Genomic DNA, 23774 nt, shown 5'->3' with positions numbered 1-23774 from the left:
CTCCTTTGCTCCAGGTGGACCAATCGATGCATCTTAGATGGCCGCTTGTTAGCATTTAAGACCCCAGACGCCACATTTCAAAGTGGGATGAAGAATCTTTTCATAATAGAATTATTTTGCCAATTGACTTAGAAGTCCCCTTAAACCATGGTCCCCAAAACCCCGCCCTTGCTCCGCTGACCTTTGAAGCATTCATTTTATCCCGGGAACTTCTTTGCTTTTGGTCCAGTCCGATTGAGCTGACCTTCCATGTATTGAGTGTTGTCCTTCCCTTCACCTAAAGCAGTTCTTATCTACTAATTAATCAATAAAAAACCCTCTCCCTCCCTCCCTCCTTCCCTCCCCCCCTCGTAACCACAAAAGTATGTGTTCTTCTCAATTTTTACTACTTCTCAACATCTTATAATAGTGGTCTTATACAATATTTGTCCTTTTGCCTCTGACTAATTTCGCTCAGCATAATGCCTTCCAGGTTCCTCCATGTTATGAAATGTTTCACAGATTCGTCACTGTTCTTTATCGATGCGTAGTATTCCATTGTGTGAATATACCACAATTTATTTACCCATTCATCCGTTGATGGACACCTTGGTTGCTTCCAGCTTTTTGCTATTGTAAACAGAGCTGCAATAAACATGGGTGTGCATATATCTGTTTGTGTGAAGGCTCTTGTATCTCTAGGGTATATTCCAAGGAGTGGGATTTCTGGGTTGTATGGTAGTTCTATTTCTAACTGTTTAAGATAACGCCAGATAGATTTCCAAAGCTGTTGTACCATTTGATATTCCCACCAGCAGTGTATAAGAGTTCCAATCTCTCTGCAGCCTCTCCAACATTTATTCTTTTGTGTTTTTTGGATTAATGCCAGCCTTGCAGGAGTGAGATGGAATCTCATCGTAGTTTTAATTTGCATTTCTCTAATGGCTTTTTTTTTAATGGCTAATGATCGAGAGCATTTTCTCATGTATCTGTTAGCTGCCTGAATATCTTCTTTAGTGAAGTGTGTGTTCATATCCTTTGCCCACTTCTTGATTGGGTTGTTTGTCTTTTTGTGGTTGAGTTTTGACAGAATCATGTAGATTTTAGAGATCAGGCGCTGGTCGGAGATGTCATAGCTGAAAATTCTTTCCCAGTCTGTAGGTGGTCTTTTTACTCTTTTGGTGAAGTCTGTAGATGAGCATAGGTGTTTGATTTTTAGGAGCTCCCAGTTATCAGGTTTCTCTTAGTCATTTTTGGTAATGTTTTGTATTCTGTTTATGCCTTGTATTAGGGCTCCTAGGGTTGTCCCTATTTTTTCTTCCATGATCTTTATCGTTTTAGTCTTTATGTTTAGGTCTTTGATCCACTTGGAGTTAGTTTTTGTGCATGGTGTGAGGTATGGGTCCTGTTTCATTTTTTTGAAAATTTTATCCAGTTATGCCAACACCATTTCTTAAAAAGACTATCTTTTCCCCAATTAACTGACACTGGTCCTTTGTCAAATATCAGCTGCTCATATTTTTTTTTTCATACGTGGATGGATTTATATCTGGGTTCTCAATTCTGTTCCATTGGTCTATGTGCCTGTTGTTGTACCAGTACCAGGCTGTTTTGACTACTGTGGCTGTATAATAGGTTCTGAAATCAGGTAGAGTGAGGCCTCCCACTTTCTTCTTCTTTTTCAGTAATGCTTTGCTTATCCGGGGCTTCTTTCCCTTCCATATGAAATTGGTGATTTGTTTCTCTATCCCCTTAAAATATGACATTGGAATTTGGATCGGAAATGCGTTATATGTATAGATGGCTTTTGGTAGAATAAACATTTTTACTATGTTAAGTCTTCCTATCCATGAGCAAGGTATGTTTTTCCACTTAAGTATGTCCTTTTGAATTTCTTGTAGTAGAGCTTTGTAGTTTTCTTTGTATAGGTCTTTTACATCCTTGGTAAGATTTATTCCTAAGTATTTTATCTTCTTGGGGGCTACTGTGAATGGTATTGATTTGGTTATTTCCTTTTCGGTGTTCTGTTTGTTGATGTAGAGGAATCCAAGTGATTTTTGTATGTTTATTTTATAACCTGAGACTCTGCCAAACTCTTCTATTAGTTTCAGTAGTTTTCTGGAGGATTCCTTAGGGTTTTCTGTGCATAAGATCATGTCATCTGCAAATAGAGATAATTTTACTTCCTCCTTGCCAATCCGGATGCCTTTTATTTCTTTGTCTAGCGTGATTGCCCTGGCTAGGACTTCTAGCACGATGTTGAATAAGAGCGGTGATAAAGGGCATCCTTGTCTGGTTCCCGTTCTCAAGGGAAATGCTTTCAGGTTCTCTCCATTTAGAGTGATATTGGCTGTTGGCTTTGCATAAATGCCCTTTATTATGTTGAGGAATTTTCCTTCAATTCCTATTTTGGTGAGAGTTTTTATCATAAATGGGTGTTGGACTTTGTCAAATGCCTTTTCTGCATCAATTGATAAGATCATGTGGTTTTTGTCTTTTGTTTTATTTATGTGATGGATTACATTAATGGTTTTTCTGATATTAAAGCAGCCTTGCATACCTGGTATAAATCCCACTTGATTGTGGTGAATTATTTTTTTGATATGTTGTTGAATTCTATTGGCTAGAATTTTGTTGAGGATTTTGCATCTATGTTCATGAGAGATATAGGTCTGTAATTTTCTTTTTTTGTAATGTCTTTACCTGGTTTTGGTATCAGGGAGATGGTGGCTTCATAGAATGAGTTGGGTACTATTCCATCATTTTCTATGCTTTGAAATACCTTCAGTAGTAGTGGTGTTAACTCTTCTCTGAAAGTTTGGTAGAACTCTGCAGTGAAGCCGTCCGGGCCAGGGCTTTTTTTTGTTGGGAGGTTTTTGATTACCGTTTCAATCTCTTTTTTTGTTATGGGTCTATTTAGTTGTTCTACTTCTGAATGTGTTAGTTTAGGTAGGTAGTGTTTTTCCAGGAATTCATCCATTTCTTCTGGGTTTGCAAATTTGTTAGAGTACAATTTTTCGTAATAATCTGATATGATTCTTTTAATTTCAGTTGGGTCTGTTGTGATGTGGTCCTTCTCATTTCTTATTCGGGTTATTTGTTTCCTTTCCTGTATTTCTTTAGTCAGTCTAGCCAATGGGTTATCAATTTTGTTAATTTTTTCAAAGAACCAGCTTTTGGCTTTGTTAATTCTTTCAATTGTTTTTCTGTTCTCTAATTCATTTAGTTCAGCTCTAATTTTTATTATTTGTTTTCTTCTGGTGCCTGATGGATTCTTCTGTTGCTCACTTTCTATTTGTTCAAGTTGTAGGGACAGTTCTCTGATTTTGGCTCTTTCTTCTTTTTGTATGTGTGCATTTATCTATATAATTTGGCCTCTGAGCACTGCTTTTGCTGTGTCCCAGAGGTTTTGATAGGAAGTATTTTCATTCTCGTTGCTTTCTATGAATTTCCTTATTCCCTCCTTGATGTCTTCTATAACCCAGTCTTTTTTCAGGAGGGTATTGTTCATTTTCCAAGTATTTGATTTCTTTTCCCTAGTTTTTCTGTGATTGATTTCTAGTTTTATTGCCTTGTGGTCTGAGAAGATGCTTTGTAATATTTCGATGTTTTGGATTCTGCAAAGGTTTGTTTTATGACCTAATATGTGGTCTATTCTAGGGAATGTTCCATGTGCGCCAGAAAAAGAAGGTATACTTTGCAGCAGTTGGGTGGAGAGTTCTGTATAAGTCAATGAGGTCAAGTTGGTTGATTTTTGTAATTAGGTCTTCCGTGTCTCTATTGAGCTTCTTACTGGATGTCCTGTCCTTCTCCGAAAGTGGTGTGTTGAAGTCTCCTACTATAATTGTGGAGGTGTCTATCTCACTTTTCAGTTCTGTTAAAATTTGATTTATGTATCTTGCAGCCCTGTCATTGGGTGCATAAATATTTAATATGGTTATGTCTTCCTGATCAATTGTCCCTTTTATCATTATATAGTGTCCTTCTTTATCCTTTGGGGTGGATTTAAGTCTAAAGTCTATTTTGTCAGAAATTAATATTGCTACTCCTCTTCTTTTTTGCTTATTGTTTGCTTGATATATATTTTTCCATCCTTTGAGTTTTAGTTTGTTTGTGTCTCTAAGTCTAAGGTGTGTCTCTTGTAGGCAGCATATAGATGGATCGTGTTTCTTTATCCAGTCTGAGACTTTCTGTCTCTTTATTGGTGCATTTTGTCCATTTACATTCACCGTAATTATAGATAAATTATTGTTTAGTGTTGTCATTTTGATGCCTTTTTATGTGTGTTGTTGACAATTTCATTTTTCCACTTACTTTTTTGTGCTGAGACATTTTTCTTAGTAAATTGTGAGATCCTCATTTTCGTAGTGTTTGACTTTATGTTTGTTGAGTCGTTAAGTTTTTCTTGGCTTTTATCTTGAGTTCTGGAGTTGTTATACTTCTTTGTGGTTACCTTAATATTTACCCCTATTTTTCTAAGTAAAAACCTAACTTATATTGTTCTATATCGCCTTGTATCACTCTCCATATGGCAGTTCTATGCCACCTGTGTTTAGTAACTCTTTTTGATTATTGTGATCTTTTACATATTGACTTCAATGATAACCTGTTATGAGCATTTTTTAAAATTAATCTTAATTTGTTTTTGTGATTTCCCTATTTGAGTTGATATCAGGATGTGCTGTTTTGTGACCTGTGTTGTGCTGGTATCTGATATTATTGTTTTTCTGACCAAACAATATCCTTTAGTATTTCTTGTAGCTTTGGTTTGGTTTTTTGCAAATTCTCTAAACTTGTGTTTATCTGTAAATATCTTAATTTCGCCTTCATATGTCAGAGAGAGTTTTGCTGGATATATGATCCTTGGCTGGCAGTTTTTCTCCTTCAGTGCTCTGTATATGTCATCCCATTGCCTTCTTGCCTGCATGGTTTCTGCTGAGTAGTCTGAACTTATTCTTATTGATTCTCCATTGAAGGAGATCTTTCTTTTCTCCCTGGCTGCTTTTAAAATTTTCTCTTTATCTTTGGTTTTGGCAAGTTTGATGATAATATGTCTTGGTGTTTTTCTTTTTGGATCAATCTTGTATGGGGTTTGACGAGCATCTTGGATACATATCCTTTCGTCTTTCATGATGTCAGGGAAGTTTTCTGTCAGCAGATCTTCAACTATTTTCTCTGTGTTTTCTGTCCTCCCTCCCTGTTTTGGGACTCCAATCACGCAAGTTATCCTTCTCGATAGAGTCCCACATGATTCTCAGGGTTTCTTCATTTTTTTAAATTCTTTTATCTGATTTTTTTTTCAGCTATGTTGGTGTTAATTCCCTGGTCCTCCAGATTTCCCACTCTGCATTCTAATTGCTCGAGTCTGCTCCTCTGACTTCCTATTGCGTTGTCTAATTCTGTAATTTTATTGTTAATCTTTTGGATTTCTACATGCTGTCTCTCTATGGATTCTTGCAACTTATTAATTTTTCCACAAAATTCTTGAATAATCTTTTTGAGTTCTTCAACTGTTTTATCAGTGTGTTCCTTGGCTTTTTCTGCAGTTTACATTATTTCGTTTCTGATGTCTTGAAAAAAAAATGAAGCATTCTGTAAATTCATTTTTTATATTCTGCATCTGGCAGTTCCAGGATTGTATCTTCATTTGGGAAAGATTTTGATTCTTTTGTGGTTGTAGAAGCTGTCATGGTCTGCTTCTTTATGTGGTTTGATATGGACTGCTGTCTCCGAGCCATCACTGGGAAACTAGTTTTTCCAGAAAATCTGCTAAAAAAAATGCAGTCACATCCCTATCACAATTGCCTTTGGATTATAACCGCCGCCTTGTTCCCTGTAAGGATGAAAGTCCGATATTTGGATCATATATGCTTGGCTGTAGCTGGTTCTGTGTTTTTAGTCCAATTAGGGGTGGATTTTTGGTCCCTGGGTTTTTTTTTTTTGTTGTTCCTTCTCTCAGGCCGAAAGTGTGGGTTTGGAAAAGACCAAAGGAAAAAAAAAAGGGAGGGAAGCAAAGCCACCGCGGAGCCGGAGCTGGAGCCGTTCTCCCTCTGGCTCAGGGAATTCCAATGTTAATGAAGCCGCCTGGGGAGGGTGGGGGAGGGATCAGCGAGATAGGAGAGTAGCACCTCAGAATATATCCAGAGTTGCTTGTCTTGCTTGGAATGACTATTATATCTGAGATTCCCACAGGGCGTGTCGCCTATGTGTGCTGGCTGTGTGGAGATTGCCCGCGGGGGTCTGGTCCTCTGAAGCCACCCGCTGCCAATCCAAATCCCAGCATCAAGGTTCCCCTGCTGGGACACTTTACTCCCCGCTCCAAAATCAGTCGCTGCCTCCTGGGGACTTCTCGTCCCGCCAGCCGCGTCGCCGCGCCGCCCTCGAGAACCGGCTGGGCCCCCTCCCGGGGTTAGTTCAGGAGAGTGGAGCTGGTCCCCGTGCTTGTGCCGTGACAGCGCCCAGTCAAAATCCCGGCGGCACGATTCCCTGGCTGGGACGCTGCTCTCCCAGCTCCAAGACCAGTGACTGCCTCCCGGGGACTTCTCCCACCGGCTGTGTCGCCATGCCACCCGCATGAACTGGCTGGGCCCCCTCCCGGGGTGAGTTCAGGGGGTAGGGCTGGGCCCCTGGTTTGCGCCGTCAGCTCCCCTGGGCTCTGCCCTAAATCAGGCGCCAAAGGTTACCTGACTGGGACGCTGGCTCCAGGCTCTGAAAACAATTGCTGCTTCCCCATATTTGTTTGTTTTCCGTCTCTAAATCTGTGTTTGTTGTTCAGGGTTCGTAGATTGTTATGTCCGTGATCGATTCACTTGTTTTTCCGAGTCTTTGTTGCAAGAGCGATCCGAGGTAGGGTCTACCTAGTCCGCCATCTTGGCCCCCTCCTCCAGGAGTCTTTTATAACCCCCAAATCTTTTTCCTTGTCCTTTTTCTATTTGGTGTCAACTGACAGCCTAGCTATTTCTTCACTTTATATATATATATAAATAGGAAAAAAAATGAAGGCTATGCCATGTCTATTTTTTATTTCTTTTAAAATGGCTATATCAAAAGTCAGATCTAGATTTGGCACTTAGAAGAAAGCAACCAGATTTGGTTAGAATCATATCTGTCTATATTATAGAATCCTTGGGACAGAGAGACCTCAGGATGGAGGAGAGATTTTGCATAACAGATATTACTACATCCTACACATTGGTAATTAAGAAAGAAAGTGAAAAAATCTGTCTAGGTATAAACTAATATGGAGTATAGTATACCTTTTGGGAGAAGTATTTTTCTTAAAGGCAATTTGCTTTTCCCTAAAAAAAAATTTTTTTTCCACACACTTATTGGGAAAAAAATGGCTAGTTTATAAAATGCTGTCGTAGAAAGATTTACCAATGGTATATCAAAGCCCAATAGCATCAAGAAAAGGTGTGTGTTTAATAAAAACCAGTCTGTAACAAAGATCTGACACGATCAATTATTAAACTTCTCTTTCTGCTAAATTCAGGTCAAGCCTAAATATTTACCAATTTGGTTTGAAAAATACCCCTTAAAAAATATTTGGATATCTTCTGGTTGGATGCATTCTGAGAAAGGTCTCAGTCCCTGTGAAGTGTGAGGTGTGTTCCAGATAAAATGTTCTCATGCATGCTGACAGACAATGACAACTGAGTTGGTGGTTATTGAACACAATTCTAGAATGACTTTCCAAAGACACATATGTCCAATACATGCACCATAAGCTTTAAATTCTTGCTGTTAGTTCTAGACAGTTGCAAGTTTTCTGGCATAAATCAAGCCCTATTTCTGAATTTCTTCTTTAAAAAGTCAGATTATTAGCTGTTAGTTGTTTAGGTTTGTTATTTAGGATTGTTTTATTACTATGAGAAAAATGTCACTTACATCGATAAGTAAATATTAAGGTTTTTTTTTTTTAAGTGTCATGCAGAACCTGAGCATAGCCACAAGCACAGGAACAGAGGCAGTCTCACACTTAGAAAAGATAAGCCTGTGACCTCAGGCCTGTGAAACTTGTGTAGGAAAACAGGCAGAGGTTAGATTAGCGGATGAGACAGTGGCAGGTGGTTAAATGCCTTCCTTTTTAAGTGGGGCAATCACATGAGAATGGAATTTCTGCTTGGGGAGGTACAAGGGTAGGGATGTGGGGGAGAAGGTCACATTTCTTTCACAGCAGAGGTACTGTGTAAGGATATGAAATTAAAGACATTAATAGACCGCCTTATCTAGTCTCCAACAATCATGGTACATAGGGCGACTTTCCTTCAGGAGTCTTCTCTCTAGTGCTAGGCTTCTGACTACGGATAGCTACTGGGCTTTTACCAATGCACAAATATTTAGATTTCACTGAACCTTTTTCCACTCTCAGATTTTCAAATCCAACTGTAAAACAGTGAGGTGTTTGGTGTTAAGAGTAAATAGGGAGTTTTCATAAGGTTTTCCTTAGTTCTGTGTATGTTGTACATAAGCAATAATGGGACAGCTTGAAAAAGCTTGAGGAATAAAAAAATAAAAGACCAAATAATCTGACCTCACAGATCTCTAGGCTGAAATTGATTCCATGACCTTAGACACTCAACAAAATATCACTGAAAAATTTTTGCTTTTGGAAAAAGTGTTGCTGTTTATCATTTCCAAGTTTGGAATTGTATTGAAAAGACCTTCTTTTCACTATTAATTTTATTTTGGATCTAAGAAATAGGGTTGGGTACTATGTACTGCCCTTGTCAAGGTCTTCAGAAATAAATCTGAGATTCTCAGTTTTACATACGATGTGCAAAAACTACATTTTTCCATTTGCCTTTTTCCTTTTCTCAGAGAAAGCCCAGCACACTATATCTGAAAGGTCATGCTAGTTAATAGACTGCAAAATTCAAATTGAGATACGGGAGGAAGCCATGGGTATAAAACAAGACTGAGAATGGGCTCACTTGTGGTAAATGATTGGTACTGCCACCCTTTTTGACACTTGCCTTCACAAAGCCAAGGTTAGATGTAGCCTCCATATCAAATTGATTTACACAAATTCCAATTTTTTTTCCAGACGAAGTCAAATGACGGGCAACATTTACATAAGCCAAGGCCCGAATCGTGGAAAGAGGGGGATCACACAAGATACAATAGGAAATCACCTTGATGCTTTAAAAATACAGGATCAAGGCAGCTATCAAGAAGAGGTTAGTAGAAAAATGGCTTCTATTTATGAATGAATTAGAGTTCTTTAAAAACACAGAATTAAAACAGCTACCAAGAGGAGGTAAGTAGAAAAATGGTTCCTACTTACATATGAAAAAGACAACCCAAATGATTTAGAGTTTCTGCTCTAAAGAGAAAGATTTTTTTGGGTCCGAAGCTTACCTGGCAGGGGGTGGGATTATTGCTTATAGGGTACTGAATTTCAGTTTATGGTGATGGAAAAATCGCACTGATTAAGGGTAAGGTTGTGCAGCCAATTATTGTAAGTGCTGTCCATAAGTTGTACACCTGTAAAAAGTTAAACTGGCAAAAGTTGCGTGATAGACATATTTACTCACCCACTGCCGTCGACGCAGTTCTGACTCATAGTGACCCTAAGGGAAAGAGTAGAACTGCCCATAGGGTTTCCAAGTCTATAATATTTACAGAAGCAGACTGTCACATCTTCCTTCTCCAGAGTGGCTGGTGGGTTTGAACCGCCAACCTCTTGGTTAACAGCCGAGGTCTTTAATCACTGTGCCACCAGGGCTCCTTGACATATTTACAATGACAAAAAAAAAATTGTAGCTTCTGAGGGTGCTTATGTACATTTACAGCCAAATACCTCATGGGATTTGGTTCCTTGGTTTGGAGGTTTAAGAGCATGGGAAATCCCAGTTAATTGGCCAGATAGGGTGTTTAGAGCTTCTGTTCTACCTCCTAGTTTGTTGCTTAGTGCCTAGAATCTTAAAAGCTTGAAGTGGCCATCCAAGGCATGACAATTAGTCTCTATTCACCTGCAGCAACAGAGGAAGAAGGAGAGTCAGGAATAGGAGGAGGAAATGGAATGTGTGACTAACTGCTTCGTTTGCTATGATACCAGAAAAACTGGTTGGTTCCCAGCTATGATTTCTGAACATTTTGATAAAGATTCCCTGGAAGAATCTTAATCAAATGGGGAAAGTGAAGAATAGAATTCCAAATTCTCATGGACTGTAGACTTTATGGAGCCAGGGAATCTGTATTAACCCCTGACACTATCGCCCTGAGATAGTCTTTAAGCCTTAAACCCAAAATATCACCTGAAATCCTCTTAAAATCAAACAATAGCTTAGCTTAACTAGTAAAAAAGGTCTGCCTTGAGCATTATGCCCTTTTAAGAACTATCTATACGGGGTCAAACTGACAACACCAACTTAAAGGATTACACAGGATTTTTAGGGGGCAGTGAGTTTATGTTAATGGGGGAGGAACAACTCAAAAAAAAAAGGACGGTGAAAATGGTTGCAGAACATGAAGAATGTAACCAATCTCACTGAATTATACATGCAGAAATTGTTGAATTGGTGTATTTTTTTCTGTGTATATTCTCAACAACAATAAAATAACTAAAATTAAAAAAATCAAGGAGGTATTTTGGCTCGGTTCCGGGTGGTGCAAATGGTTAAGTGCTCAACTACTAGCTGAAAGGTTGGCAGTTCGAACCCACACAGGAGTGCTTTGGAAGACAAACCTTGTGATCTGGTTCTGAAAGGTCACAGTCTTGAAAACCCTATGGAGCAGTTCTATTCTGTACACATGGGGTTGTCATGAGTTGGAATTGACTAGATGGCAACTAAAAACAACTCCTGCTTTTAACACCTAAATTAAAAGGCACCTTTTTACAAAGAAAAGCACCTAATGAGCTTCTTCACAAGTGAAAGTGGTAGTCAACAGAGATGGCTACTTCACTAAGACATCTCACTTCAGAGTTTAAACCAAACATGGAGAGTGTTCAGAATAGACATATTAGGTGAGGAGTTGCATTTTTTTGGCAATGGGAGTTCTGGAAAGGCTGGCAATACATAGAGCATGACCCACACTGCCTGAGGCCTATCCAATGTGTAGAAGTTAGAATACTATGACTGAATATCCAATAGAAAAGATGAAAAAACAGCAAGTATATCAATCCCAAAGAGAAAATCTGATGTTTAAATTACAAGGAAGATATCCCTTCCCGAAGGAATATCTGAGCATGCTATAAAAATGGATTTTTTTCAAAAGGGTTCAATAGCACAAAGTGACAAACCTATCAGATTTTAAAAGTAGTCCAATTATGTCTAAAAAGCACAAACTTTTTTAAATTTATTTTTTAAATTATTCAAGAGAAAGTTTACAAATCAAGTCAGTTTCTCACACAAAAATTCATATACGCCTTGCTATATACTCCTAGTTGCTCTCTCCCTGATGAGACAGCGCACTCCTTCTCTCCACCCTGCATTCCCCGTGTCCATTCAGCCAGCTTCTGTCCCCCTCTGCCTTCTCATTTCCCCTCCAGACAGGAGCTACCCACATAGTCTAATGTGTCTACTTGAGACAAGAAGCTCACTCCTCACTAGTATCATTTTCTGTCTTATAGTCCAGTCCAATCCCTGTCTGAAGAGTTGGCTTTGGGAATGGTACCAGTCTTGGACTAACAGAAGGTCTGGGGACCATGAATATCACAAACTTCATGTGATCTTTAGGCAAACAAAACCACTGGATTTCATAAAAAGACCTAAGAAAGGGCCTGTTTTAGAAAAACTCAAATAGGCATGAAGGCCATGTCTCAGGCAGGGTCTGAAGCACTGATTTTCAATTGCCTCCACAACTCATGCTGAAAGTGTTTAATTAATGTTAATAATTCAGACCCTTTTAATTTGGAATTTTAGACTGTAGTAGATTTGAGTTTACCTAATTTTTTTAAGGGCTATCTATGAAAAAGATACTTGGATAAATAAGTGTACATTATAATGAGACCTAACTGGGGTATGGGGCTGGGGAGCCCTGGTGGCACAATGGTTAAGAGCTTGGCTGCTAACCAAAAGGTCGGCAGTTTGAATCTACCAGTTGCTCCTTGGAAACCCTAAGGGACAGTTCTACTCTGTCCTATAGGGTTGTTACGAGTCAGAATCGACTTGATGGCAACAGGTTTTTTTTGGGGGGGCAGGGTATGGGGCAAGTGTTTTAACTTAAGAAAACTACTTCCTTATATATTCTAAACCACCAAGCACTCATGTACTCATGCTAACAATTAAAGGACCATCTGGATTTATTTTTCAGACAAATGTTGGGGCATCTACTGGCAGTATTGTTAGCCTACATCCCATGACGACACATATCTAAAAGTAAAAATAAAAAAATCTTTTAAAACATTCTGCAATTCAGTTACCTGCTGCACACCATCCCTTAATTCCCTCAACAGAGTCTTATTTCTCCACTGTGACTCGATATTTCCACTGAGATTTCACGCTATACCAGTGAGGATGAAAAAGTAGAGGTTGACCATTAAGGAAAATGGGATAAAGAAACTAGCCAAATATTTCAAATAACATTTCTAAAACTACATTCCATTCTATAACAATAACATATTCCTTCTCTGGCCATATTCTGGACTGCATAATATGCATATAAAAAAAATATACTGGTCCCTTAATCAGTAAAGGCCCTAAATACCCTTCCAGATTCATGTGTGTTGGGGGGGAGGGTGGGGATGTTGGGGGGGTGGTGGTGGACCCTGGCTTCACCTATTTAAAGCATTTGGAAAAGAAGTATAGCCGTCTTTGAGACAAGGATCATTGTGGCTGTTGCATGTACCTCCAGCATGGAAGCAGGTGAGTAGCTCACTGTTGCTTGGAGCAACCTGCTTCCTTGGGGCTGGCCTTGGAGATGCCTATGCCCCTTGAGATGCCCATGGCCTCAGAGATGCCCATGTGTGCAGAGAAACCCACAGCCTCGGAGATGCCTATGACCCCAGAGAAGCCCACATCTTCAGAGATGTCCATAGCCCTAAGGCTGCCAATGCTCCCACAACAGTCATGGTGAAGGTCTGCACGCTGGCTTTTTACTTGATCCATTCGAACTTGGAGGCCTCCTTCCCTGGACAGGGTGCTGTTCTCCATCAAGGTATTCACGTCTCTGTCGATACCCATAAAGCTGAGAGGGTTGGTCAAAGGACTTCCTAGACACTGGGATAATAAATCCCCTGAGAGCAGGTACAGACCTCTTCTGGCAGCTCACCACGGGCTTTTGGTTTCTGTTTCAGGAGCAAGGAATGGTTGAAAAGAATTACAAACAGAAAAACTAGGCAAAAATCACAGTGACCTTGCAGGGGCTGTTTTATTCATGGAGAGTAAGCACGTCACTTATGTGGTAGCAAATGACCGACCTTTTGCCCCCAAACATCTTTTCCTCTACATTTGCCACAGTGCTTTAAAATGCCCACCATTAAAGAGCCTCGAAGGCCTTGTACCTATGGTAGTCCTCTTTTCTGAGACATGTAATTTTACTAACTGAGAGTATGGAGGGCAAAGGAGAGAATTTTTTACATTAACTCTATGTGCCAGGAACTTCACACAGCTTCCCATAAGTACCAACTCAACTTCAAGCAGGCTGGACCTACCCAGAACGGGCAAGAGGATCTCTTTTTGGGACTTTTCCCCTTACCTTTTCTAGTTCATGCACATCTGCCTCTAGCATTGCTCTCTGCTTCTTAATTTCAAGAAGGCTCTCTAGCATACCCTGCTTGGGCTGCGGCCCTTTGTCAAAGCAGTTATACATCCCACACCAGAACCTTGAATAGATGAAAAGGAAAAAAAATTGAAGTAATTTTGAGGGCATTAAAAAGACAAACATGTTCACAATTGAAGAGTGAAGTTCCCAGCAGAAAGATCTCTGCTGAAGGAGATACGTCGGGCTTGACTGAATTTGACCTTTTTCAAAAGTTAAATTTCTTATTTTGAGATAATTATAGATTCACATGTAGTTTTAAGAAAAAATAGAGGGTGATCCCATGGACCTTTACCCAGTTTCCCCAAGTGTGATACATTGCGAGACCGTAGTGCAATATCACAATCAGGACACTGACAATGAGGCAAGTCAAGATACAAACAATCCCATCACAGCTACCTCCCTCCCCCTACCCAACTCCCCAACCCTATCCTTAACCCCTGGCAATCATTAATCCCTTTAATCATTAATACCTCCTCCATTTCTTTAATGTTGTCATTTAAAGAAATTTATATACACAAAATCATAAATATGTAACACTTTGGCTCTTTTCACTCAATATAATTCTCTGCAAGGTGTTGCATACATCTATACTTTAACCATTCATTTGCTGAAGGATATCTACGTTATTTTCAGTTGTTGACTGTTATGAATAAAGTTGTTATGAACATTCACGTGAACAGAAGTTTTCACTTGTCTGGGATATGTGGCCAGAAACGCGATTAGTGGAATTACTGGGTTATGTGGGTTTGTGCTTGGACACTAGTTGCGTGTTTAGTTTTTAAGAAACTGAAAAGCTGTTTTCCAGAGTAGCTGTATTATTTTACATTTCCAATAGTAATGAATGAGTAATACAGTTTTTCTACATCCATGCCATCATTTGGTATTTTATCGTTTATTTTAGCCATTCTGATAAGTCTCTCTGATCTCATTGAGATTTTAATTTGCACTTCATTAATAGCAAATGATATTGAACATGTTTTCACATGCTATTTGCCATTCGTATATCCTCTTCGGTGAAATGTCTGGTCATGCCCTTTGGCCATTTTCTGAATAAAAAGTTGATATTTACATTTTTTTTCTGTTGATTTTCAAGAGTTCTTCATATAATTTAGATACTAGTCCTTTGTCAGATAGGCGATTTGCAAATATTTTCTCCCAGTCTATAGCTTGTCTTTTCATCTTTTTCACATGGGCTTTTTTAAAAAATTAAATTTATTTATTTATTTATTGTGCTTTAAGTGAAAGCTTACAAATCAAGTTAGTCTCTCATACAAAAAGTTATACACACCTTGCTATGTACTCCTAGTTGTTCTCCTCCTAGTGAGATAGCACACTTCTCCTCTCTACCTTGTATTACCTGTGTCCATTCTATCAGCTCCTGTACCCTTCTTCCTTCTCATCTCACCTCCAGAGAGGAGCTGCCCACATAGTCTCATGTGTCTACTTGAGCAAAGAAGTTCACTCCTCACCAGTATCATTATCTATTTTATAGTCCAGTCCAACCCGTCTGGATAGTTGGCTTCAGGAATGGTTCCAATCTTGGGCTAACAAAGGACCGTGACCTCCAGGGTCCCTCCAGTCTCAGTCAGATCATGAAGCCTGGTCTTTTAGGAGAATTTGAGATCTGTACCCCACTGTTCTCCTGCTCCATCAGGGATTCTGTTGTATACCCTGTCAGGGGAGTGATCGATGGTAGCAGGGCAACATCTAGTTCTTCTGGTCTCAGGCTGATAGACTCTGGTTTATGTGGCCCTTTCTGTCTCTTGGGCTCATCTTTACCATATATCCTTGGTGTTCTTCATTCTCCTTTGCTCCAGGTGGGTTGAGACCAATTGATGCATCTTAAGACGGCCACTTGCTAGTGTTTAAGACCCCAAACGCCTCTCACCAAAGTGGGATGAAGAATGTTTTCTGAATACATTTTATTATGCCAATTGACCAAGATGTCCCCTGAAACTATGGTCCTCAGACCCTGTCCCTGCTGCTCTGGACTTCGAAGCATTTGCTTGTATTCAGGAAACTTCTTTGCTTTTGGTTTAGTCCAGTTGTGCTGACTTTCACTGTATTGTGTGTTGTCCTTTCCTTTACCTAAAATAATTCTTGTCTACTATTATCTAGTTAGTGAATACCTCTCTACCTCCCTCCCCACCCTCGTAACTATCAAAGAATATTTTCTTCTCTATTTAAACTTTTCCTAAAATTCTTATAATAGTGGTCTCATACAATATTTGTCCTTTTTTTGCAACTATTTTCACTCAGCATAATGCCTTCCAGATTCCTCCATGTTATGAGATGTTACACAGATCAATCGTTGTTCTTAATCATTGCATAGTATTCCATTATGTGAATATACCATAATTTATTTACCCATTCATTCTTTGATGGGCACCTTGGTTGCTTCCATCTTTTTGCTATTGTAAACTGTGCTGCAGTGAACATGGGTATGCACATATCTGTTTGTGTGAAGGTTCTTATTTCTCTAGGATATATTCCAAGGAGTAGGATTACTGGACTGTATAGTAGTTCTATTTCTAGCTTTTAAGGAAGCGCCAAATCGATTACCAAAGTGGTTGTACCATTTGACATTCCCACCAGCAGTGTATAAGTGTTCCAGTCTCTCCACAACCTCTCCAACATTTATTATTTTCTGTTTTTTTGATTAATGCCAGCCTTGTTGGAGTGAGATGGAATCTCATTGTAGTTTTGATTTGCATTTCTCTAATGGCTAATCATCGTGAGCATTTCCTCATGTATCTCTTAGCTACCTGAATGTCTTCTTTAGTGAAGTGCCTGTTCATATCCTTTGCCCATACTTTAATTGGTTTTTTGTTGTTGTTGTTGGGGTTTTGCAGTATCATGTACATTTTAGAGATCAGATGCTGATGGGAAATGTCATAGCTAAAAGCTTTTTCCCAGTCTGTAGGCAATCTTTTAATTTTTTTGGTGAAGTCTTTGGATGAGCATATGTGTTTGATTTTTAGGAGCACCCAGTTATCTAGTTTCTCTTCTGGTGCTTGTACATTGCTAGTAATGTTTTTATACTGTTTATGCCATGTATTAGGGCTCCTAGTGTTGCCCCTATTTTTTCTTCCACGATCTTTATCATTTTAGATTTCATATTTAGGTCTTTAATCCATTTTGAGTTAGTTTTTGTGCACGGTGTGAGGTATGGGTCTTGTTTCACTTTTTTGCAGATAGATACCCAGTTATGCCAGCACCATTTATTAAAGAGACTGTCTTCCCTATTTAACTGCATTTGGGATTTTGTCAAATATCAGCTGCACATAGGTGGATGGATTTATATCTGGATTCTCAATTCTGTTCCATTTGTCTATGCATCTGTTGTACCAGTACCAGGCTGTTTTGACTACTGTGGCAGTGTAACAGGTTCTAAAATCAGGTAAAGCGCTGTTTTAACTGTATCCCAAAAGTTGTGATAGGAAGTGTTTTCATTCTCTTTGGATTCTATGAATTTCTTTATTCAGTCCTTAATTTCTTCAACAATCCCATCATTTTTTGAGCACAGCGTTGCTCAGTTTCTGTATGCTTGATTTTTTTTCCCGGTATTGATTTTTAATTTTACAGCTTTAGGGTCAGAGAAGATGCTTGGTAATATTTTGATGTTTTGGATCTTCATAAGTCTTGCTTTATGGCCTAATATGTGGTCTATTCTAGAGAATGTTCCATGTGCATTGGAAAAGAAAGCATAGTTGTCTGATGTTGGGTGGAGTGTTCTGTATACATCTATTAGGTCAAGTTGGTTGATTGCGGCATTTAGATATTCCATGTCTTTATTGAGCTTTTTTCTGTATGTTCTGTCCTCCACTGAAAGTGGCGTGTTGAAGTCTACTACTATTACTGTCGAGCTATCTGTCTCGCTTTTCAGTGCTGTTAGAATTTGTTGTATGTATCCTGTAGCCCTGTCATTGGGTACATAAATATTTAATATGGTTATATCTTGATATATTGTCCCTTTAATCATTACATAGTGTCCTTCCCTATCCTTTGTGGTGGATTCAACTTTGAAGTCTGTTTTGTCAGAAATTAGTATTGCCACTCCTGCTGTTTTTTGCTTGATACATTTTTTCTATCCTTTGAGTTTTTTTGTGTCTTTAAGTCTAGGTGTGTCTCTTTTAGGCAGCATATAGACGGATCATGTTTTTTTTTTTTATCCATTCTGCAACTCTCTGCCTTTTTATTGGTGCATTTAGTCTGTTTACATTCAGCATGGTTATGGAAAGGTATGAGTTTAGTGATGTCATTTTGATGTCCTTTTCATGTGTTGTTGATAGTTTCTTTTTTCCCTTTAATTTTTTGGGCTGAGTAATTTTTCTTTATAAATTGTGTTTCCCTCTTTTTCATTGTTGTTGATTTTGTTTTTGCTGGGTCTTTATGTTTTTCTTGTATTTTATTTTGATGTGTAGGATTCTTAGTATCCTTTGTGGTTACCTTATTATTTGCCCCCATTTTTCTAAATTTAAACCAAACTTTTATCTCCCTATATTGCCTTGACTTCCTCTCCATATGAAAGATCTACAACTACTTTATTTAGTCCCTCTTTATTGATTTAATGTTGTCATCTTTTACATAATGACATCGCTGGTTCCCTGCTTTGAGCTTTTTTTTTTTTAATCTTGATTTATTTTTGTGATTTCCCTATCAGGGTTGATATTTGGTTTCTGTCCTGTATTCTAGTTTTGGGTTGTTATCTGATGTTATTGATTTTCTAACCAAGGAATTACCCTTTGTATTTCTTATTTTTTTAAATTAATTTTTATTAAGCTTCAAGTGAACATTTACCATTCCAATCAGTCTGTCACATGTAGGTTTACATACATCTTACTCCCTTCTTCCACTTGCTCTCCCCCTATTGAGTCAGCCCTTTCAGTCTCTCGTTTCGTGCCAATTTTGCCATCTTTCCTCTCTCTCTATCTTCCCATCCCCCCTCCAGTCAAGAGTTGCCAACACACTCTCCAGTGTCCACCTGATTTAATTAGCTCACTCTTCATCAGCATCTCTCTCCCCCCCACTGACCAGTCCTTTTCATGCCTGATGATTTGTCTTCGGGGATGGTTCCTGTCCTGTGCCATCAGAAGTTCTGGGGAGCATTGTCTCTGGGATTCCTCCAGTCGCAGTCATACCATTAGGTATGGTCTTTTTATGAGAATTTGGGGTCTGTATCCCATTGGTCTCCTGCTCCCTCTGGAGTTGTCTGTTGTGCTCCCTGACAGGGCAGACATCGATTGTGGCCGGGCACCAACTAGTTCTTCTGGTCTCAGGATAATGTAGGTCTCTGGTTCATGTGGCCCTTTCTGTCTCTTGGGTTCTTAGTTGTCGTGTGACCTTGGTGTTCTTCCTTTGCCTTTGCTCCCGGGGGGTTGAGACCAATTGATGTATCTTAGATGGCCGCTTGTTGGCATTTAGGACCCCAGGTGCCACAATTCAAAGTGGGATGCAGAATGTTTTCATAATAGAATTATTTTGCCCATTGACTTAGAAGTCCCCTCAAACCAAGTTCCCCAGACCCCAGCCCCTGCTCCACTGACCTTTGAAGCTTTCATTTTATCCCGGAAACCTCTTTGCTTTTAGTCCAGTCCAATTAGGCTGACCTTCCTTTTATTGAGTGTTCTCTTTCCCTTCACCCAAAGCAGTTCTTATCTACTGATTGATCAATAAAATGCCCTCTCCCTCCCTCCCTCCCTCGCCCACTCGTAATCACAAAAGTATGTGTTCTTCTCCGTTTTTTCTATTTCTAAAGATCTTATAATAGTGGTCTTATACAATATTTGTCCCTTTGCCTCTGACTCATTTCACTCAGCATAATGCCTTCCAGATTCCTCCATGTTATGAAATGTTTCAGAGATTCGTCACTGTTCTTTATTGATGCGTAGTATTCCATTGTGTGAATATGCCACAATTTATTTACCCATTCATCCGTTGATGGACACCTTGGTTGCTTCCAGCTTTTTGCTATTGTAAACAGAGCTGCAATAAACATGGGTGTGCATATATCTGTTTGTGTGAAGGCTCTTGTATCTCTAGGGTATATTCTGAGGAGTGGGATTTCTGGGTTGTATGGTAGTTCTATTTCTAACTGTTTAAGATAACGCCAGATGGATTTCCAAAGTGGTTGTACCATTTTACAATCCCACCAGCAGTGTATGAGAGTTCCAATCTCTCCACAGCCTCTCCAACATTTATTATTTTGTGTTTTTTGGATTAATGCCAGTCTAGTTGGTGTGAGATGGAATCTCATCGTAGTTTTAATTTGCATTTCTCTAATGGCTAATGATCGGGAGCATTTTCTCATGTATCTGTTGGCTGCCTGAATATCTTCTTTAGTGAAATGTGTGTTCATATCCTTTGCCCACTTCTTGATTGGGTTGTTTGTCTTTTTGTGGTTGAGTTTTGACAGAATCATGTAGATTTTAGAGATGAGGCGCTGGTCGGAGATGTCATAGCTGAAAATTCTTTCCCAGTCTGTAGGTGGTCTTTTTACTCTTTTGGTGAAGTCTTTAGATGAGCATAGGTGTTTGATTTTTAGGAGCTCCCAGTTATCTGGTTTCTCTTCATCATTTTTGGTAATGATTTGTATTCTGTTTATGCCCTGTATTAGGGCCTCTAGGGTTGTCCCTATTTTTTCTTCCATGATCTTTATCGTTTTAGTCTTTATGTTTAGGTCTTTGATCCACTTGGAGTTAGTTTTTGTGCATGGTGTGAGGTATGGGTCCCGTTTCATTCTTTTGCAAATGGATATCCAGTTATGCCAGCACCATTTGTTAAAAAGACTATCTTTTCCCCAATTGACTGACACTGGTCCTTTGTCAAATATCAGCTGCTCATACGTGGATGGATTTATATCTGGGTTCTCAATTCTGTTCCATTGGTCTATGTGCCTGTTGTTGTACCAGTACCAGGCTGTTTTGACTACTGTAGCTGTATAATAGGATCTGAAATCAGGTAGAGTGAGGCCTCCCACTTTCTTATTTTTCAGTAATGCTTTGCTTATCCGGGGGTACTTTCCCTTCCATATGAAATTGGTGATTTGTTTCTCTATCCCCTTAAAATATGACATTGGTATTTGGATTGGAAGTGCGTTATATGTACAGATGGCTTTTGGTAGAATAGACATTTTTACTATGTTAAGTCTTCCTATCCATGAGCAGGGTATGTTTTTCCACTGAAGTATGTCCTTTTGAATTTCTTGTAGCAGAGTTTTATAGTTTTCTTTGTATAGGTTTTTACATCCTTGGTAAGATTTATTCCTAAGTATTTTATCTTCTTGGGGGCTACTGTGAATGGTATTGATTTGGTTATTTCCTCTTCGGTGTTCTTTTTGTTGATGTAGAGGAATCCAAGTGATTTTTGTATGTTCATTTTATAACCTGAGACTCTTCCAAACTCTTCTATTAGTTTCAGTAGTTTTCTGGAGGATTCCTTAGGGTTTTCCATGTATACGATCATGTCATCTGCAAATAGTGATAGCTTTACTTCCTCCTTGCCAATCTGGATACCCTTTATTTCTTTGTCTAGCCTAATTGCCCTGGCTAGGACTTCAAGTACGATGTTGAATAAGAGCGGTGATAAAGGGCATCCTTGTCTGGTTCCCGTTCTCAAGGGAAATGCTTTCAGGTTCTCTCCATTTAGAGTGATATTGGCTGTTGGCTTTGCATAGATGCCCTTTATTATGTTGAGGAATTTTCCTTCAATTCCTACTTTGGTAAGAGTTTTTATCATAAATGGGTGTTGAACTTTGTCAAATGCCTTTTCGGCATCTATTGATAAGATCATGTGGTTTTTATCTTTTGTTTGATTTATGTGATGGATTACATTAATGGTTTTTCTGATATTAAACCAGCCTTGCAAACCTGGTATAAATTCCACTTGATCAGGGTGAATTATTTTTTTGATGTGTTGTTGGATTCTGTTGGCTAGAATTTTGTTGAGGATTTTTGCATCAATGTTCATGAGGGATATAGGTCTATAATTTTTTTTTGTAATGTCTTTACCTGGTTCTGGCATCAGGGAGACGGTAGCTTCATAGAATGAGTTGGGTAGTATTCCGTCTTTTTCTATGCTTTGAAATACCTTCAGTAGTAATGGTGTTAAGTCTTCTCTGAAGGTTTGGTGGAACTCTGCAGTGAAGCCGTCTGGGCCAGGACTTTTTTTTGTTGGAAGTTTTTTGATTACCGTTTCAATCTCTTTTTTTGTTATGGGTCTATTTAATTGTTCTACTTCTGAATGTGTTAGTTTAGGTAGGTAGTATTTTTCAAAGAGTTTATCCATTTCTCCTAGGTTTTCAAATTTGTTAGAGTACAATTTTATGTAGTAATCTGAAATGATTCTTTTAATTTCATTTGGCTGTGTTGTGATGTGGTCCTTCTGGTTTCTTATTCGGGTTATTTGTTTCCTTTCCTGTTTTTCTTTAGTCAGTCTAGCCAGTGGTTTATCAATTTTGTTAATTTTTTCAAAGAACCAGCTTTTGGCTTTGTTAATTCTTTCAATTGTTTTTCTGTTCTCTAATTCATTTAGTTCAGCTCTAATTTTTATTATTTGTTTTCTTCGGGTGCCTGATGGGTTCTTTTGTTGCCCTCTTTCTATTTGTTCAAGTTGTCGGGACAGTTCTCTGATTTTGGCTCTTTCTTCTTTTTGTATGTGTGCATTTATCGATATAAATTGGCCTCTGAGCACTGCTTTTGCTGTGTCCCAGAGGTTTTGATAGGAAGTGTTTTCATTCTCGTTGCTTTCTAAGAATTTCCTTAGTCCCTCCTTGATGTCTTCTATAACCCAGTCTTTTTTCAGGAGGGTATTGTTCATTTTCCAAGTATTTGATTCCTTTTCCCTAGTTTTTCTGTTATTGATTTCTAGCTTCATTGCCTTGTGGTCTGAGAAGATGCTTTGTAATATTTCGATGTTTTGGATTCTGCAAAGATTTGTTTTATGACCTAATATGTGGTCTATTCTAGAGAATGTTCCATGTGCACTAGAAAAAAAGTATATTTTGCAGCAGTTGGGTGGAGAGTTCTGTATAAGTCAATGAGGTCAAGTTGGTTGATTGTTGTAAGTAGGTCTTCCGTGTCTCTATTGAGCTTCTTACTGGATGTCCTGTCCTTCTCCGAAAGTGGTGTGTTGAAGTCTCCTACTATAAATGTGGAGGTGTCTATCTCACTTTTCAATTCTGTTAAAATTTGATGTATGTATCTTGCAGCCCTGTCATTGGGTGCGTAAATATTTAATATGGTTATGTCCTCCTGATCAATTGTCCCTTTTATCATTATATAGTGTCCTTCTTTATCCTTTGTGGCGGATTTAAGTCTAAAGTCTATTTTGTCAGAAATTAATATTGCTACTCCTCTTCTTTTTTGCTTATTGTTTGCTTGATATATTTTTTTCCATCCTTTGAGTTTTAGTTTGTTTGTGTCTCTAAGTCTGAGGTGTGTCTCTTGTAGGCAGCATATAGATGGATCGTGTTTCTTTATCCAGTCCATGACTCTTTCTTTATTGGTGCATTTAGTCCATTTACATTCAGCGTAATTATAGATAAAGAAGTTTTTAGTGCTGTCATTTTGATGCCTTTTTATGTGTGTTGTTGACAATTTCATTTTTCCACATACTTTTTTGTGCTGAGGCATTTTTCTCAGTAGCTTGTGAGGTCCTCATTTTCATAATGGTTAACCTTATGTTTGTTGAGTCGTTACGTTTTTCTTGGCTTTTTTCTTGAGTTATGGAATTGATATTCCTTTTTGTCGTTACCTTATTATTTACTCCTATTTTTCTAAGTAAAAACCTAACTTGTATCGTTCTATATCGCCTTGTATCACTCTCCATCTAGCAGTTCAGTGCCTCCTATATTTAGTCCCTCTTTTTGATTATTGTGATCGTTTATCTATTGATTTCCATGATTTCCTGTTATGTGTATTATTTTGTTTATTTATTTTTTAGAATTAATCTTGTTTGTTTTTGTGCTTTCCCTATTTGAGTTGCGTTGATATCAGGACGTTCTGTTTTGTGACCTTGTATTGTGCTGGTACCTGATAGTATTGGTCATCAGGCCAATCTCCTTTAGCATTTCTTGCAGTCTTGGTTTA

At 38.6% G+C, this 23774-nt stretch overlaps 1 protein-coding gene across 1 annotated transcript in view; it reads right to left on the bottom strand.

Annotated features, from left to right (window-relative positions):
- Positions 1-12707: 12707 nt before the first annotated feature.
- The window catches only part of MTMR8 (myotubularin related protein 8), a 154255-nt gene continuing 143188 nt past the window's right edge, over positions 12708-23774 (bottom strand). Inside the window, 3 exon segments of the mRNA XM_064278442.1 lie at positions 12708-13162; positions 13165-13210; positions 13621-13747. Coding sequence (XP_064134512.1) covers positions 12798-13162; positions 13165-13210; positions 13621-13747 — 538 coding nt within the window. The 3' untranslated portion in view covers positions 12708-12797.

This window comes from Loxodonta africana, chromosome X, assembly GCF_030014295.1.
Source record: "Loxodonta africana isolate mLoxAfr1 chromosome X, mLoxAfr1.hap2, whole genome shotgun sequence".
Classification (NCBI taxonomy): domain Eukaryota; kingdom Metazoa; phylum Chordata; class Mammalia; order Proboscidea; family Elephantidae; genus Loxodonta; species Loxodonta africana.
Note: the sequence above shows the minus strand (reverse complement) of the source record. Positions and strands in the feature narration are given on the sequence as shown.